Below are 18,659 nucleotides of genomic sequence, written 5' to 3'. Positions count from 1 at the left end.
GACATGTTTGCCGATTATGGAAAAATGGGGCTCAAATGAAAGGTATTTGGGAGAAGGCCATGAATCTCTGAACAATCGAGACCAACTGCCTAGGGGATGTCCCACCACCATAACAAATAGGACGTATTTTCTCACCATGACAATTTAGCTCTTAAAGAGAGTGGAGCTCACTATTGATAGTTTTTAGGGCCCATACCTCTTAAATGAAAGGCATATGAGATTAGAAAACGAATATGATATCCAATGGCAATGTGGGACTCAAATAAATGATATTTGAGATTATTTCATGGAGTTGATAATTTTTAGGGTTAAGAGCTTCTGGGTGTCAAATGACAGGTATTTGGGAACAGAGCGCAAAATTTATACCCACTTTCGGGACTAATTTTCTATAGGTCTACCCCTTTCCCATATGGGGCTCAAATTAAAGTATTTGGGAGTAGAATACGAATCTGATATTCAAATGTGTGAACATGTATTTGGGGCACCGCCCTTTCCTCAGAGTACAAATTTACCGACCATGGTAATACGTGGCTTAAATGAAAAGTATTTGAGATTGGAAAACTAATTTCATAACCAATTGCTGGAGCCAAGTGTTTGGGTACGCTTCATTCCATAAACTCTCCCTTCATATTGCCATTGGTTTCAATGGCAATATGAAGTTTAAACAAGTAAAAGCGTGCTATGTTCGGCCGGGCCGAATCTTATATACCCTCCACCATGGATCGCATTTGTCGAATTCTTTTCCGGGCATCTCTTCTTAGGCAAAAAAAGGATATAAGAAAAGATTTGCTCTGCTATTAGAGCGATATCAAGATATGGTCCGGTTTGGACCACAATTAAAGTATATGTTGGAGACCTGTGTAAAATGTCAGCCAATTCGAATAAGATTTATATGGGAGCTGGATCAGGCTATAGACCGATTCAGACCATAATAAACACGTGTGTTAATGGTCATGAGAGAATCCGTCGTACAATTCCATTTCAGACAAATCGGATGAGAATTGCGATCTCTATTGGCTCAAGAAGTCAAGTCCCCAGATCAATTTATATGGCAGCTATATCAGGTTATGAACCGATTTGAACCTTATTTAAAACAGTTTAAAACAGTTGAAAGTAAGAATAAAATACGTCTTGCAAAATTTCAGCCAAATCGGATAAGAATTGTGCCCTCTAGAAGTTCAAGAAGTCAAGACCCAAGATCGGTTTGTATGACAGCTATATCAGGTTATGGACCGATTTGCACCATACTTGGCACAGTTGTTGGATATCATAGCAAAACACGTCGTGCAAAATTTCATTCCAATCGGATAAGAATTGCGCCTCTAGAGGCTCAAGAAGTCAAGACCCAAGATCGGTTTATATGGCAGCTATATCAGATTATAGACCGATTTGCAACATACATGGCACAGTTGTTGGATATCATAACAGAACACGTCGTGCAAAATTTCATTCCAATCGGATAAGAAATGCGCCTTCTAAAGGCTCAAGAAGTGAAGACCCAAGATCGGTTTATATGACAGCTATATCAGGTTATCGACCGATTTGCACCATACTTGGCACAGTTGTTGGATATCATAACAAAATACTACGTTCAAAATTTCATTAAATTCGGACAAGAATTGCGTACTCTAGGGGCGCAAGAAGTCAAGACCCAAGATCGGTTTATATGGCAGCTATATCAGGTTATGGACCGATTTGCACCATACTTGGCACAGTTGTTTGATATCGTAAGAAAACACGTCGTGCAGAATTTCATTCCAATCGGATGGAAATTGCGCCCTCTAGAAGCTCAAGAAGTCAAGACCCAAGATCGGTTTATATGGCAGCTATATCAGGTTATGAACCGATTTGATCCATACTTGACACAGTTGTTGGATATCATAACAAAATACTACGTTCAAAATTTCATTCCAATCGGATAAGAATTGCGCCTCTAGAGGCTCAAGAAGTCAAGACCCAAGATCGGTTTATATGGCAGCTATATCAGATTATAGACCGATTTGCAACATACATGGCACAGTTGTTGGATATCATAACAGAACACGTCGTGCAAAATTTCATTCCAATCGGATAAGAAATGCGCCTTCTAGAGGCTCAAGAAGTCATGATCCCAGATCGGTTTATATGGCAGCTATATCAAGTTATGGACCGATTTGCACCATACTTGACACAGTTGTCGGATATCATAACAAAATACTACGTTCAAAATTTCATTCCAATCGGATAAGAATTGCGCCTTCTAGATCCTCAATAAGTCAAGACCCAAGATCGGTTTATATGACAGCTATATCAGGTTATGGACCGATTTGCACCATACTTGGCACAGTTGTTGGATATCATAACAAAACACGTCGTGCAAAATTTCATTCCAATCGGATAAGAATTGCGCCTCTAGAGGCTTAAAAAGTCAATACCCAAGATCGGTTTCTATGACAGCTATATCAGGTTATAGACCGATTTGCAACATACTTGACACAGTGGTTGGATATCATAACAAAACACGTCGTGCAAAATTTCATTCCAATCGGATAAGAATTGCGCACTCTAGAGGCTCAAGAAGTCAAGACCCAAGATCGGTTTATATGACAGCTATATCAAAACATGGACCGATATGGTCCATTTACAATACCAACCGACCTACACTCCTAAGAAGTATTTGTGCAACATTTCAAGCGGCTAGTTTTACTCCTTCTAAAGTTAGAGTGCTTTTGACAGACAAACAGGCGGACGGAAGGCCCTTAAGAATGGCCCTAAACCCTCCGAGCGAATTCATGGACCGATTTGCACCATACTTGGCACAGTTGTTGGATATCATAACAAAGCACGTCACGTAAAATTTCATTCCAATCGGAAAAGAATTACGCACTCTAGATGCTCAAGAAGTCAAGACCCAAGATCGGTTTATATGGCAGCAATATCAAAACATGGACCGATATGGCCCACTTGCAATACCAACCCCCCTACACTTATAAGAAGTATTTATGCAACATTTCAAGCGGCTAGCTTTACTCCTTCGGAAGTTAGCGTGCTTTCGAAAGACAGACGGCCCTTAAGAATGGCCCTAAACCCTCCGAGCGAGCGGGCCGGTTTCAGGTTCTGGTTTCGTATAAATTTTTAGCAGAAATCATGGTGGTGGGTTCCCAAGATTTAATGAAAAACTTTCCTGTAGCTCTTTAAAAATCACCCTTTACTAAGGTATTTTCTTTGGGTTCGTTTACTGCGTATTTAAAGCTGATTTAACTGTTTTAGATGAATATTGGTAAAAATTTAAATTTTTTCGACGACCTTTCGATCCTTCTCAATTTTTTCTTCAAATTAATTTTTTTTCTATTTTTTTTCCTTCTATCCTTTTAATGCCTTTGGCCATGAACAAACGCCTACTGTGTATGAAATCCTTTTTGGTCTCAATGTAAAACTTTTTTTTTCTTTGTTAAGCTTAAAATACCCTTCTTTTAATTCTTCGACATTGCAGAGAGAGACTCATGTGCAGGCTGAAATAAATCAATGTGACTTCACACAAGCACACTGGTGAAAGTTTTCCACAATAACAATCACCTGTACAACCCACTCACACGCACACATGCATGAGATGCATTTCCGAATTTGTGGTAGTTCATTAAAGTTTAGCACCAGCTACTACCACCACAAGGGAACTGAAATACTGATTATGGAGGGAGTCAGATAAAATAAAAACTAAATGTCCTTGTTGCCTGTTGCAATTCATATGTGTGCTCGATTGTAAATCCTATCAACTTTTTCAATTCAACTATTCCATGACACGTGACAATGGTTGAAATGGTTTCGGATAACATAACTCTGTACCTCAGATAAAAGGTTAAATGAGTTCGAAAACAGGGTTTGTGATTTGAAATTTTTAGTTTGCTCTTTACAGAAAAATTGAATGAAATTTTGTTTCTTCAAAAAAAAGGTGATTAAAATTTTGACATTTGAGAAGAATTCATTGAATTGCTCTCTAAGAACTTTATTTTTTTGGGGTTGCGCTTCTAATGCTACGAATTCTACAACACCTCAAATGTTTTGTTAACAATTTTGTTGAATGATCATTCAGTTTGTGTAAATGGTTAACTACCACCCTGAAATGTCATGCATATCCCAGAAAGATTTCCTCTATTATCCAATTATCCTTTGAGTAAATCAAATCATCCATAACCTGTAGAAATATTCAAAGACCTTGAAAAAGTTTCTCCCAAAAACCTAACCTTTTATAGTGGCCTCAAACGAAAAAAGCGGATTATATTGCTGGAAAAAAAATTAATTTAATATTCTGTGACTATAAAAGCAAAATGAAAAATAAATACATTTAAGAGGATTTTCGACGTAAATGGGTGTAGGTATGTGTGTTTGTGCCATGCGATAGTCAGTCGCTGCTCACAAGAGTGGTCTTTATTTGTGGACTAAAGCAAGCAAACAGTTTGAGTTATGATATTCCAATAAGATGTAACCAAGGAAATTGGAGTTCCGGCGATGAGTTATGTAAAGGGTGATTTTTTTAATGAATTAAGTTTTTCGGAACGGCCGCCACTGATTAATAATTGTGTCCAAGTGTCATCGGTGAAAGTGGGAAAAACTTACAAACGAGTAACATCCAAAGCTGCTGAACCGATTTTCACAGATCGTGCAGGCTGGTCTGGAAGGAAACATAGGCTATATAATTTTTTGATATCGGGAGGGACCCTCCCCTTTACCCCAAAAGTACTTCCCAAAAATAAAAGTGGACCGATCGTGACAATATGGGATTCAAATGAAAGGTATTCAAGAGTACTACGAACTTTATAATAAAATTTGGGCCCAGGTACCTGGGGGCCGACCCCTTCCCCAAAACCCCCTAAAATAGGTTTATTTGACGATCATGACAATATGGGACTCAAATGAAAGGTATTCGGGAGTAGATTACAAATATGATCAGGAAGCAAAAATAGACTTTATAATTTATTGATAAGGGAAGGGGGCGGACCCTTCACCTTTACCCCAAAAGTACTACCCAAAAATAAAAGTGGGCCGATCGGGACAATATGGGATTTAAATCAAAGGTGTTCAAGAGTAAAGTACGAATTTCATAATAAAAGTTGGGCCCAAGTACCTGGGGGCCGACCCCTTCCTAAAGACCCCCTAAAATGGGTTTATTTGACTATCATGGCAATATGGGACTCAAATGAAAGGTATTCGGGAGTAGATTACAAATATGATCAGGAAGCAAAAATAGACTTTATAATTTATTGATAAGGGAAGGGGGCGGACCCTTCACCTTTACCCCAAAAACACTACCCAAAATCAAAAGTGAACCGATAAGGACAGTATGGGTATAAATTGAAAAGTATGCAGGAGTAGATAACGAATCTGGCATAAAAATTCATGTCGAAGTATAGGGGTCACCCCACCCTAATGTACCCAAAATGGGTACATTAGCCAATCACGTATAGACCGGAAAACGGCAGAACGGATTTTCTCGAAATTTTCACAGATTGTGCAGGTTGGTTTGGAAGGAAACATAGGCTATATCATTTTTTGATATCGGGAGGGACCCTCCCCTTTACCCCAAAAGTACTACCCAAAAATAAAAGTGGGCCGATCGGGACAATATGGGACTTAAATCAAAGGTCTTCAAGAGTAAAGTACGAATTTCATAATAAAAGTTGGGCCCAAGTACCTGGGGGCCGACTCCTTCCCCAAGACCCCCTAAAATAGGTTTATTTGACTATCATGGCAATATGGGACTCAAATGAAAGGGATTCGGGAGTAAATTACGAATATGATCAGGAAGCAAAAATAGACTTCATAATTTATTAATATGGGAAGGGGGCGGACCCTTCACCTTTACCAGAAAAATACTACCCAAAATCAAAAGTGGACCGATCGGGACAATATGGGTATTGAATGAAAAGTATGCGGGAGTAGATAACGAATCTGGCATAAAAATTCATGTCGAAGTATAGGGGTCACCCCACCCCCACAAAAACGCCCAAAATGGGCACATTAGCCAATCACGTATAGACCGGAAAACGGCAGAACCGATTTTATCGAAATTTTCGCATAGTATGTAAGGATGGTTTGAAAGGAAACATAGCCTATAACATTTTTCGGTGTCGGAAGGGGAACGGACGCTCCCCTTATGCCAAAAACACAACCCAAAATCAAAAGTGGACCGATCGGGACAATATGGGATTCAAATGAAAGATATTGGAGAGTAGAATACGAATATGACATTAAAATTTAAGTCTTAGTAACCATCGGGACGTTTTTGGGCCGTTTTGATATAGCTGCCATATAAACCGATCTTGGGTCTTGACTTCTTGAGCCTCTAGAGGGCGCAATTCTCGTCCAATTTGACTGAAATTTTGCACGTAAAGTTTTGGTAGCACTTCCAACAACTGTAATAAGTATGTTTTAAATCGGTCTATGTTTTGATATAGCTGCCATATAAACCGATCTTGGGTCTTGACTTCTTGAGCCTCTAGAGGGCGCAATTTTCGTTCGATTTGAATGAAATTTTGCACGTAAAGTTTTGGTAGCACTTCCAACAACTGTGCTAAGTATGATTTAAATCGGTTTATAATCTAGTATAGCTAGCATATAAACAGATCTTGGGTCTTGATTTCTTGAGCCTCTAAAGGGCGCAATTCTTATCCGATTGGAATGAAATTTTGTAGCAGAATTCTGGTAGCACTTTCAACAACTGTGCTAAGTTTGATTCAAATCGGTTCATAATCTGGTATAGCTGCCATATAAACCGATCTTGGGTCTTGACTTCTTGAGCTTCTAGAGGGCGCAATTCTCACCCGATTTGGCTGAAATTTTGCATGATGCGTTTTTTTATGACTTCCAATAACTGTGCTAAGTATGGCGTAAATCGATATATAACCTGATATAGCTGCCATATAAACCAATCTGGGATCTTAAATTCTTGAACCTTTAGAGGGCGCTATTCTCATCCGATTTGGCTGAAATTGTGTACAACGGCTTCTCTCATGACCTTCAACATAAGTGTCTAATATGGTCTGAATCGATCATTAGCTTGATACAGCTCCCATATAAATCGATCTCTCTGGTTTACTTCTTGTGACCCCAAAGGGCGCAATTCTTATTCGAATTGGCTGACCATTTACACAGGTCTCCGACATATACTTTAATTGTGGTCCAAACCGGACCATATCTTGATATCGCTCTAATAGCAGAGCAAATCTCTTCTTATATCCTTTTTTTGCCTAAGCAGAGATGCCGGGAAAAGAACTCGATAAGTGCGATCCATGGTGGAGGGTATATAAGATTCGGCCCGGCCGAACTTAGCATGCTCTCACTTGTCAGATATGGGATGGAGGCGGACCTTTCCCCATTCCCCAAAAAACGCCACCCATATCCAATAGTGGTTCAATGGGCACAATATGGGTATTGGAGACCAGAAATCGAATATGGTATTAAAGTACCCAGCGGGCTCCCCCAACCCCAAAACTCCTCTAAACAGACATACTCGAAGTTCATGTCAATATGGGACTCAAATGAAAAGTATTAGGTAGTAGATTACAAATATGGCATAAAACATTAGGTCCAAGTAAGGGGAGGTCGCCCACCCCCAAATACCCCCAAATGGGCATATTAGCCGACGATGGCTATATGGGACTCAAATGAAAGGTATTAGGGAGTAGTTTATGAATATGACATTAAAATTTGTGTTCAAATCTAGGTGGCGCTTTTCCTCCTAAAAATACGTCAAATGGGTTATTTGACCCATTATGACAATATGGGACTCAAATAAAAGGTATTTGAGAGTAGAAAACAAATTTAATACCCAATTTTGGAGCCAAGTGCTTTGGGGTAAGCCCTAAAGCACCCCCTAAGCTGAACATCATATCCGTTGGGAATAAAGAACGAATTTGATATCTCCACTTCTTTGGACAAAATTTTTTAAATGCCCATGCATGGCATTGTACCTCGCATATGTCGCCAACATTAAGAGGCGATAAACACCGCTTTGTCCGAAGTTCTCGCCAGGATTCGTAATCAGAAAGTGATTCTGAGTCGGAAGTCAAATCCGGGGATGGGTTTATATGGGGGCTATATCGGTTTATGGACCGATTCGGATCGTACTTGGTATGGATGTTGGAAGTCGCAACTCAAGCCTTTGTTTCAAATTTCAGCCAAATCGGATAAAAATTGAGGCTTCTAAAAACTCAAAAAGTCCAACACGGAGATCGGTTTATATGGGGGCTATATCTGTTTATAGACCGATTCCGATCATACTTGGCATGGATGGTGGAAGTCATAACTCAAGCCTTTGTTTAAAATTTCTGCCAAATCGGACAAAAATTGAGGCTTCTAGGGTCTCAAGAATTCAAATCCGAGGATTGGTTTATATGGGGGCTATATCGGTTTATGGACCGATTCGGATCGTACTTGGCATGGATGTTGGAAGTCATTAATTAAGCCATTGTTCCGAATTTCAGCCAAATCGGATAAAAATTGAGGCTTCTAGGGTCTCAAGAAGTCAAATCCGGGGATCGGTTTTTATGGGGGCTATATCTGTTTATAAGCCGATTCAGATCATACTTGGCACAGATGTTGGAAGTTGTAACTCAAGTCTTTGTTTCAAATTTCAGCCAAATCGGATGAAAATTGAGGCTTCTAGGGTCTCAAGAAGTCAAATCCGGGGATCGGTTTATATGGGGGCTATATCTGTTTATAAGCCAATTCGGATCATACTTGGCATGGATGTTGGAAGTCGTAACTCAAGCCTTTGTTTCAAATTTCAGCCAAATCGGATGAAAATTGAGGCTTCTAGGGTCTCAAGAAGTCAAATCCGGGGATCGGTTTATATGGGGGCTACATCTGTTTATAAGCCGATTCGGATCATACTTGGCATGGATGTCGGTAGTCGTAACTTAAATCTTTGTTCCAAATTTCAGCCAAATTGGATGAAAATTGAGTCTTCTAAGGGCTCAAGAAGTCAAATCCGGGGATCGGTTTATATGGGGGCTACATCCAGAGCTGAACCGATATGGCCCATTTGCAACGACCCAACGGCCTACATCGATTAGAAGTTTCTGTGCAAAATTTTTAAGCGGATAGCTTTACGCGTTTGACCCCATATCGTGATATGGACAGACAGAAGGACGAAAAGGACGTCTAGATCGACTCAGAATGTCGAGAAGAACCAGAATATACAGTGATACAGGAAAGTCTACATACCCTTTTGGAAAACACTTTGTACATAGCGAAAACACTTACAAATATCGAATGTTGCTAAAGTTGCTCTCCATGGTTCCTAGTTTCATATCCCATGTCGTTAATACGTAACGGTTAGTTTACGTAGTTGCCGTTTACCAAAGGGTATGAAGACTTATCTGTGCCACTGTATATACTTTATGCGATCGCAGTTCAATATTTCGAGGTGTTACCAACGGAATGACCAGTTTAGTATACCCCCATCCCATGGTGGCGGGTATAAAAAACTTTGTTTAAAAAAAATCACCCTTTATCTAAGAGAAGTTCTTGACATCACCTGGAATGTTTAAGATGCGAGGATGTTTCCATCACCTGAAATGATTGCAAAGATATTTCAATTTATTTCGCACTTGAAAGGTCATCTAATGCCATGAGCTGTTAAGTGGATTTTGCTTTTACCTTAAAACAAAAGAGACCATACACAAAGCCGTAGTAATTTTGTGGTATAAGAAAAAGACAAGGATGAAATTGAAACGGTGCGGCAAAATTTAGGCAAAATCGCTAATAAACATCCTTTAGTAAGAGAATAACTAGCCACAGTACACTGAGGCGACAGCCCTTGCCGATGAAGGACTCCATCGGGTTAATCCGGTATGTACAACCAGCAGTCATGGAATAATTATGGATTTTAATATGGTTTGGTGATGAGTTCAGATGGACGGCTCCTCCAAACCTACTGTTCAATACTTCGCATTACAGACGAACGAAGGACTAAACCTTCTGATGCACTAAATTTAAAGCTAAACTTGAAGCCACTGGATATTGTGGGGTATAGTGTAGACAAATTGGAGGTCACCGTAGCTTATGATGATACCGTAGCCTATGATGCTACACGCCTAGGTTCGAATCCTGGCGAATCCCTTGCGGCCTATAGGGATCCAAGAAGTAAAATCGGGGAATCGGTTTATATGGGATCTATATTAGAATATGGACCGATGATATACAGTGATGTGCAAAATTTCATAAAAATCGGACATGAATTATGCCCTCTATAGGTTCAAGAAGTAAACTTGGGACATGGGTTCATAAGGGACTTTAATAAGGTTAAACACCAATTCAAGGCTTCGTTTCAAATTTCAGCCAAATCGGATGAAAATTGAATCTTCTAAGGGCTCAAGAAGTCAAAACCGGAGATCGGTTTATACAGGGGCTATATCTGTTTATGGACCAATTCGGATCATACTTGACATGGATATTGGAAGTCGTAACTCAAGACAATGTTTCAAATTTCAGCGAAATCGGTGAGAAAATAAAACTTATGGGCTTCAGACCCATTTGAAACCGTGCGTTATCAAGCATTCCGACATCTGACCTAAGTATGGTCAGGTCAGGTCAGACTGTATATAGATAAAACCGCCATATAGACCGATCTCCCGATAAGAGTCTGAAGCCCATAAAAGCTTTATTTCTTAACCGATTGCGCTGAAATTTGAAACAGTGGATAGTTTAAGGCCTACCAACATCAGACCTGAATATAATTTAGATCGGACTATATTTAGATATAGCTGCCATATAGACCGATCTGCCGATAATGGGTCTGAAGCCCCTAAAAGCTTTATTTTTTAACCGATTTTGCTGAAATTTGACACAGTGAGTAGTCTAAGGCCTCCTAACATAGGATCCGAATGTGGTTCAGATCGGACTATATTTAGATATAGCTGCCAAATAGACCGATCTCCCGATAAAGTGTCTGAAGCCCATAAAAGCTTTATTTTTTAAACGATTTCGCTGAAATTTGAAACGGTGGGTTATTTTAAGCCTCCCGACATCTGACCTAAGTATGGTTCAGATCGAACTATATTAAGATATAGCTGCCATATAGACCGATCTACCGATAAAGGGTCTGAAGGCCATTTAAGCTTTATTTTGCATCCGATTTCGCTGAAATTTGACACAGTGAGTAGTCTAAGGCCTCCTAACATAGGATCCAAATATGGTTCAAATCGGACTATATTTAGATATAGCTGCCATATAGACCGATCTCCCGATTATGGGTCTGAAGCCCCTAAAAGCTTTATTTTTTAACCGATGTCGCTGAAATTTGAAACAGTGGGTTATTTTGAGCTTACCGTTATCTGACCTAAGTATGGTTCAGATCGGACCATATTTAGATATAGCTGCCATATAGACCGATCGCCCGATAAAGGGTCTGAAGCCCCTAAAAAGTTTATTTTTTTAACCGATTTCGGTGAAATTTGAAACGGTGGGTTATTTTAAGCCTCCCGACATCTGACTTAAGTATAGTTCAGATCGGACTATATTTAGATATAGCTGCCATATAGACCGATCTCCCGATAATGGGTCTGAAGCCCCTTAAAGCTTTATTTTTTAACCGATTTTGCTGAAATTTGACACATTGAGTAGTCTAAGGCCTCCTAACATAGGATCCAAATGTGGTTCAGATCGGACTATATTTAGATATAGCTGCCAAATAGACCGATCTCCCGATAAAGTGTCTGAAGCCCATAAAAGCTTTATTTTTTAAACGATTTCGCTGAAATTTGAAACGTTGGGTTATTTTAAGCCTCCCGACATCCTAGCTAAGTATGGTTCAGATCAGACTACATTTAGATATAGCTGCCATATAGACCGATCTGCCGATAAAGGGTCTGATGCCCATAAAACCATTCATTTTTCATCCGATTTCACTGAAATTTGAAACGGTGGGTTACTTTAAGCCTTCCGACATCTGACCTAAGTATGGTTCAGATCGAACTATATTAAGATATAGCTGCCATATAGACCGATCTACCGATAAAGGGTCTGAAGACCATAAAAGCTTTATTTTTTAACCGATTTCGGTGAAATTTGAAACAGTGAGTAGCTTTAGCCCTACCAACATCTGGCCAAAATACGGTTCAGATCGGACTATATTTAGATATAGCTGTCATATAGACCGATCTCGCGATAATGGGTCTGAAGCCCCTAAAAGCTTTATTTTTTAACCGATGTCGCTGAAATTTGAAACAGTGGGTTATTTTGAGCTTACCGTTATCTGACCTAAGTATGGTTCAGATCGGACCATATTTAGATATAGCTGCCATATAGACCGATCGCCCGATAAAGGGTCTGAAGCCCCTAAAAGCTTTATTTTTTAACCGATTTTGCTGAAATTTGACACAGTGAGTAGTCTAAGGCCTCCTAACATAGGATCTAAATGTGGTTCAGATCGGACTATATACAGATATAGCTGCAATATAGTCCGATCTTCCGATAAAGGGTCTGAAGCCCCTAAAAAGCTTTATTTTTTAACCGATTTTGCTGAAATTTGACACAGTGAGTAGTCTACGGCCTCCTAACATAGGATCCAAATATGGTTCAGATCGGACTATATTTAGATTTAGCTGCCATATAGACCGATCTGCCGATAAAGGGTCTGAAGACCATAAAAGCTTTATTTTTTAACCGATTTCGCTGAAATTTGACACAGTGAGTAGTTTTAGGCCTCCCGACATTTGACCTAAATATGGTTCAAATCGGACTATATTTAGATATAGCTGCCATATAGACCGATCTCCCGATAATGGGTCTGAAGCCCCTAAAAGCTTTATTTTTTAACCGATTTCGCTGAAATTCGACACAGTGAGTATTTTTAGGTCTCCTTATATAGGATCCAAATATGGTTCAGATCGGACTATATTTAGACGTAGCTGCCATATAGACCGATCTCCCGATAATGGGTCTGAAGCCCCTAAAAACTTTATTTTTTAAACGATTTCGCTGAAATCACAGTGAGTGAGTGAGTCACAGTGAGTTATCTGAGGCCTCCTAACGTAGAATCCAAATATGGTTCAGATCGGACTATATTTAGATATAGCTGCCATATAGACCGATCGCCCGATAAAGGGTCTGAGGCTCATAAAAGCTTTATTTTTTACCTGATTTTTTGACATTTGAAATACAAAACTCATGTAAGGATGTTTGTCAGAAATACTAGACTTTCCAGGAACTCACATCCGTTCGAAATGGATTGCCCAGCGGACCGAACAATTCATAACAGAGAACATTCTCGCTCAAAACCGTTGGTATATGGAACAGACTTCCGGCTTATGTTTTTCCCATCCACATCCAGAGATTTCAGATAAAATATATTCCCATCCTATAGTGGAGGATATAAAAATCTCTCAAATTTTCACACACAATTTTACTTTCATAGCATTTGGTAGTTTGCTTTCGCCCAAGTACTCTTTAATTTTACTACAAATCTTTAATTATCCTCAAATGTTAGCTCCTATGAAAATTACAAGCCAAAAAATTTTTTCTCTAAAACAGAACAAAAGCCAGAGAAAGACTTACCCCATATTGTGATGATGATTTTCAATATCCACATCTAGGCAAATATCCGGCAAAGATGCTGAACTCAAACGTTCCAATTGTCGATGTTGTTGCGGCACATTTTGGCAGTGTTGTTGCATGTTTTGTAGTTTCATTGGTGATGGTGGTGGTGATGGCAAACTTTTCAAATTATTTTTACAGCTGCTCAGCAGGTTCGATGTCAGCGAAAATTTTGCACTTGAATTACTATTTGACTTGGAGCTGATGTTGTTGGAGTTGTTGGGTATTTTCTTTATGCCACCATTTGTGGCAGCCAGCATAGTGGGGCCACTGCCATGGCTACCCCTGCTGCTACGACTTCCGCTGGGACTGCTTGCGCTAAAATTGCTGCCACTTGAGGTTGCACTATCTGCAATTCTCATGGTAGTCATTAGGGTAACGCTGTTATCCTCAGATTTATTTATTGTTGATGTAAACTCGTTGGCCGCCGCCGCCACTGACTTCCTCTTGGCATTCGCCTTCGCCTTGGCTTTTGGGGACGGTAGTGTTGGCTTTTGCTTTGCATCTCTGCAATTGGCAGCAAGCCTAAAACTAAAGGAGTAAACAAATATGATAACCAAAACAGCAGCAACAACAACAACAACAACAACAACAACAACAGCTACATGATTTATGGAAAATTATGAATATTTAAATAGCATGGCAATATGAAATTTAAAACTTTGATGGCTTCTCAATTGCAGACAAATACAACAAGGACTTACCGTGCTAACTAAGGGCTTTGAAATAAAAAGAACTACTCTACAAAAGGTGAACGAGAAGCCGAGGGAGAGAGCGAGAGCGAGAGAGTTCAACTACAAGAGCTCAAAACTTTGCAAGTTTTGTAGTAGGAAAGTTTTTAATAGACATCTCCGAAGGTGTATTGGAAAAATTCAAGTTAGAGACAAAGACGATTTTACAAAGGATTTAATTAAGAGTTTAGTTTGCAGTTAAAATGATTTTGCCTAGCTATGAACCGAGTATAGAGGAAACGGATATGGAAGTCATATTCGTGTGTCATGTTGCTCGATTTAGGTTAGGTTAAAGTCTTAGTCTGCAATCGGATGGACTATGATATGTTATAGCATTGTCGTACTACAGGAACAAGAGGAGAAAGATCAGAACCTATGGTAGAAACTTCTTCTGCTGTAACTTTCTCTGCCTCTTGGCATCAATACAGACGTCAAGTCACACTGACTACCATCAAAGCAAGGACGAGCAGACCAAGGATATTTTCTATGAGAACCTAGAGAGAGAATACGACCGCAGCACCACCCGTAGTGAAGGAATATATCTTTGGCCCAACAGTCGAAAAATAAAGCCTCCACGACTGACTCAACTGTCCCCATGTTATGATGGCGCAGTGGCAATCCATTGCCTACTCCATGGAAAATACAGCGAAATCCGAGCTTGAGTACCAGAAGCCTCCCATAAGAAACCCCTGTTACCAGAAAGAGGGTTGAAATGCTACTGAAGCCAAGAATGCGGCATACAGACAGAGAAAAAGGAAACGGAAAAACGTGAGTGTCAGCGAACTGAGATGTATAGGAGTCCGAATGCAGTCGGATGCGGATTTTCTACCAAAGAATAAAACAATAAACCCATGGCTTTGGGGCAGGCACATGCTCCTGCAGACAAAGAAGGAAACCTGGTAACTAACATAGATAGCATGCTGAGGATATGGAAAGAACATTTAACCCAACTGCTAGTGTCCGACCTTGGAGGCGAAGAGGATACCGCAGCACCAATCAATGATGATGGTATAGAAAGTTTACCTCCCATTCAGAATGAGGTCCCAGAAACAGTGACCCGACTAAAGAACAACAAGACAGCAGGAGCCGACGGGTTACCCTGGCTATACTATTTAAGACCGGAAGCGACACCCTGATAAGGCGTTTGCATCAGCTTGTCTAAGCGATCTGGGCAGAAGAACGTAGTAGTCCAACATAGTAGTAAACAGAAACAAAAACAAGTAAAAAGGCATTAAGTTCGGCCGGGCCGAACTTTGGATACCCACCACCTCGAGTATATATGTAAACCCCATTTCATGACAATCCAATGAGAATTGGATAACTTAAGCACCCAAATTAGGCACGGACATTGAGTGGTCTAATATATATGCTACTATTCAATTTTGTAGAACAAAATATTGGTCTCTTTGGCAGATAAATCCAATTATAAACCGATCTGAACCATATTCAGGTCGGATATGGTGGGCTCAGAAAAACTCACTGTTTAAAATTTCAGCGAAATCGGGCAATAAATAAAACTTTTATTGAGTTTAGACTCCCTTTCGGCAGATAGGTCTATATGGCAGCTATATCTAAATATAGTCCGATCTGAACCATATTAAAGTAGAGTGCCACAGTTCTAAATTTCAGCTATATCGGTTAAAAAATAAAGCTTTTATGGCCTTCAGACCCTTTATCGGCAGATCGGTCTATATGGCAGCTATATCTAAATATAGTCCGATCTGAACCATATTTGGGTCAGATATCGGGAGGCTTAAGATAACTCACAGGTTGAAAGTTTAGCGAAAATTAAGCTTTTATGGCCTTCAGACCCTTTATCGGCGGATAGGTCTATATGACAGCAATATCTAAATATAATCCGATCTGAACCATACTGAACCATCAGATGTCGGGAAGCTTAAGGGAAGGGTAATATATAAAGCTTTTATGGCCTTCAGACCCTTCATCGGCAGATCGGTCTATATGGCAGCAATATCTAAATATAATGCGATCTGTACCATATTTGGGTCAGATGTCGAAAGGCTTAAAATAACCCACCGTCTCAAATTTAAGCGAAATCGGGTAATAAATAAAGCTTTTAAGGGCTTCAGACCCTTTATCGGGAGATTGGTCTATATGGTAGCTATATCTAAACATAGTCCGATCTGAACCATACTTACGTCAAATGTAGGGAAGCTTAAAATAACCCACTGTTTCAAATTTTAGCGAAATCGGTTAAAAAATAAAGCTTTTATGGGCTTCAGACCCTTTATCGGGAGATTGGTCTATATGGCAGCTATATCTAAATATAGTCCGATCTGTACCATATTTGGGTTCGGAGTTGAGAGACCTGAAACTGCTCACTGTTTTAAATTTCAGCAAAATCGCTGAAAAAATAAAGCTTTTATGGGTTTCAGACCCTTTATCGGGTGATCGGTCTATATGGCGGCTATATCTAAATATAGTCCGATCTGATCCATATTTGAGTCAGATATCGGGAGACTTAAAGCAACCCACCGTCTCAAATTTCAGCGAAATCGGGTAATAAATGAAGCTTTATGGGCTTCAGACCCTTTATCGGCAGATCGGTCAATATGACAGCTATATCAAAATATATTCCGACTAGAACCATATTTAGGTCAGTTGTCGAGAAGCCCTAAACTACTCACTGTTTCAAATTTCAGTAAAATTTGATGAAAAAATAAAGTTTTTATGGGCATTACACCCTTAATCGGGAAATTGGTCTATATAGTAGCTATATCCAAATATGGTCCGACCGGCCGGTTCAAGAACTTAACCAGTGTGCATCAAAAAGACGTACCTGTGCCAAATTTCAGCTCAATATCTAAATTTTTGAATCCTGTAGAGTGATTACAAGAGACGGACGGACAGACGGATAGACGGACAGACAGACACACGGACATCGTTAAATCGTCTTAGAATTATACGACGATCCGAAATATATGTACTTTGTAGGGTCATAAATTGATATTTCGATGTGTCGCAAACGGAATGACTAAATGAATATACCCCCTGATCAGACATCCGTACCCTATATGGTTTAGCTCGGTCTATATTTTGATATAGATGCCATATTCGCCAATATTCTGTTTTAACAACTTGAACAGTGAATTATATTTATTGGACCACTAGATGTCCATGACGAGTTTATTTCAAATCGCACATTTAAATATAGCTGCAATGGGTTCATAAATGAGGAATTTTTCTCCGGATTTTGACAAAAGGTGGTTATCATATATACTCGAGGTGGTGGGTATCCAAAATTCGGCAAAGCTGAACTTAATGCCTTTTTATGGCCACCACCATAGGATGGGGTTTATATTGATCTGCGACCCCATAGAATATATATTCTTGATCGTCGGGACATTTTGAGTCTAGCCATGTCCGTCCGTCGGCCCATCCCTCCGTCCGTTCGTCTGTCGAAATCGCGATAGCGGTCGATCGAATAAAGTTAGCAGCTTGAAATTTCGCACTGATACACTTTATTGAAGTAGGTCGCTGAGGATTGGACAGGGGCCATATCGGTTCAGATTCAGATATAGCTCCCATATAAACCGACCTCCCGATTTAACTTCTTTAGCCCATGGAAGCCGCAATTTTTGTCCGATTTGGCTGAAATTTTGCATGTAGTGTTCTGTTATGATATCCAACAACTGTACTAAGTACGGTCTCAATCGGCCTATAACCTGTTATAGCTTCTATATAAACCGATCTCCCGATTTGACTTCTTGAGCCCCTAGAAGCCGCAATTTTTGACCGATTTGGCTGAAATTTTGCATGTAGTGTTCCGTTATGATTTCCAACAACTGAGCCAAGTACGGTCCAAATCGGTCTATAACCTGTTATAGCTTCTATATAAACCGATCTCCCGATTTGACTTCTTGAGACCATAGAAGCCGCAAATTTTGTCCGATTTGGCTGAAATTTTGCATGTGGTGTTCTGTTATGACTTCCAACAACTGTGCCAAGTACGGTCCGAATCGGTCTAGAACCTGATATAGCTCCCATATAAACCGATGTCCCGATTTGACTTCTTGAGACCCTAAAAGCCGCAATTTTTGACCGATTTGGCTGAAATTGAGCATGAAATGTTGTGTTTTGACTTCCAACAACTTTGTCAAGTACGGCTCAAATCGGTCTATAATCTCATATAGCTTCCATATAAACCGACCTCCCGATTTGATTTTTTGAGACCCTAGAAGCCGCAATTTTTGACCGATTTGGTTGCAATTTTGCATGTGGTGTTCTGTTATGACTTCCAACAACTGTGCCAAACACGGTCCAAATCGGTCTATAACGTGATATAGCTCCCATATAAACCGATCTCCCGATTTGACTTCTTGAGCCCCTACAACC

General features: G+C 39.8%; 1 protein-coding gene across 1 annotated transcript in view; it reads right to left on the bottom strand.

Moving 5' to 3' along the window:
- LOC106092389 (serine-rich adhesin for platelets) overlaps positions 1-18,659 on the bottom strand; it is an 829,314-nt gene that overhangs the window by 451,724 nt on the left and 358,931 nt on the right. The window contains exon 6 of the mRNA XM_059360349.1: positions 13,534-14,103. Within this exon, the coding sequence (XP_059216332.1) occupies positions 13,534-14,103 (570 nt within the window). The remainder of the gene's footprint in view (positions 1-13,533; positions 14,104-18,659) is intronic.

This window comes from Stomoxys calcitrans, chromosome 1, assembly GCF_963082655.1.
Source record: "Stomoxys calcitrans chromosome 1, idStoCalc2.1, whole genome shotgun sequence".
Lineage (NCBI taxonomy): Eukaryota > Metazoa > Arthropoda > Insecta > Diptera > Muscidae > Stomoxys > Stomoxys calcitrans.
This window is presented reverse-complemented; position numbering and strand designations above follow the sequence as displayed.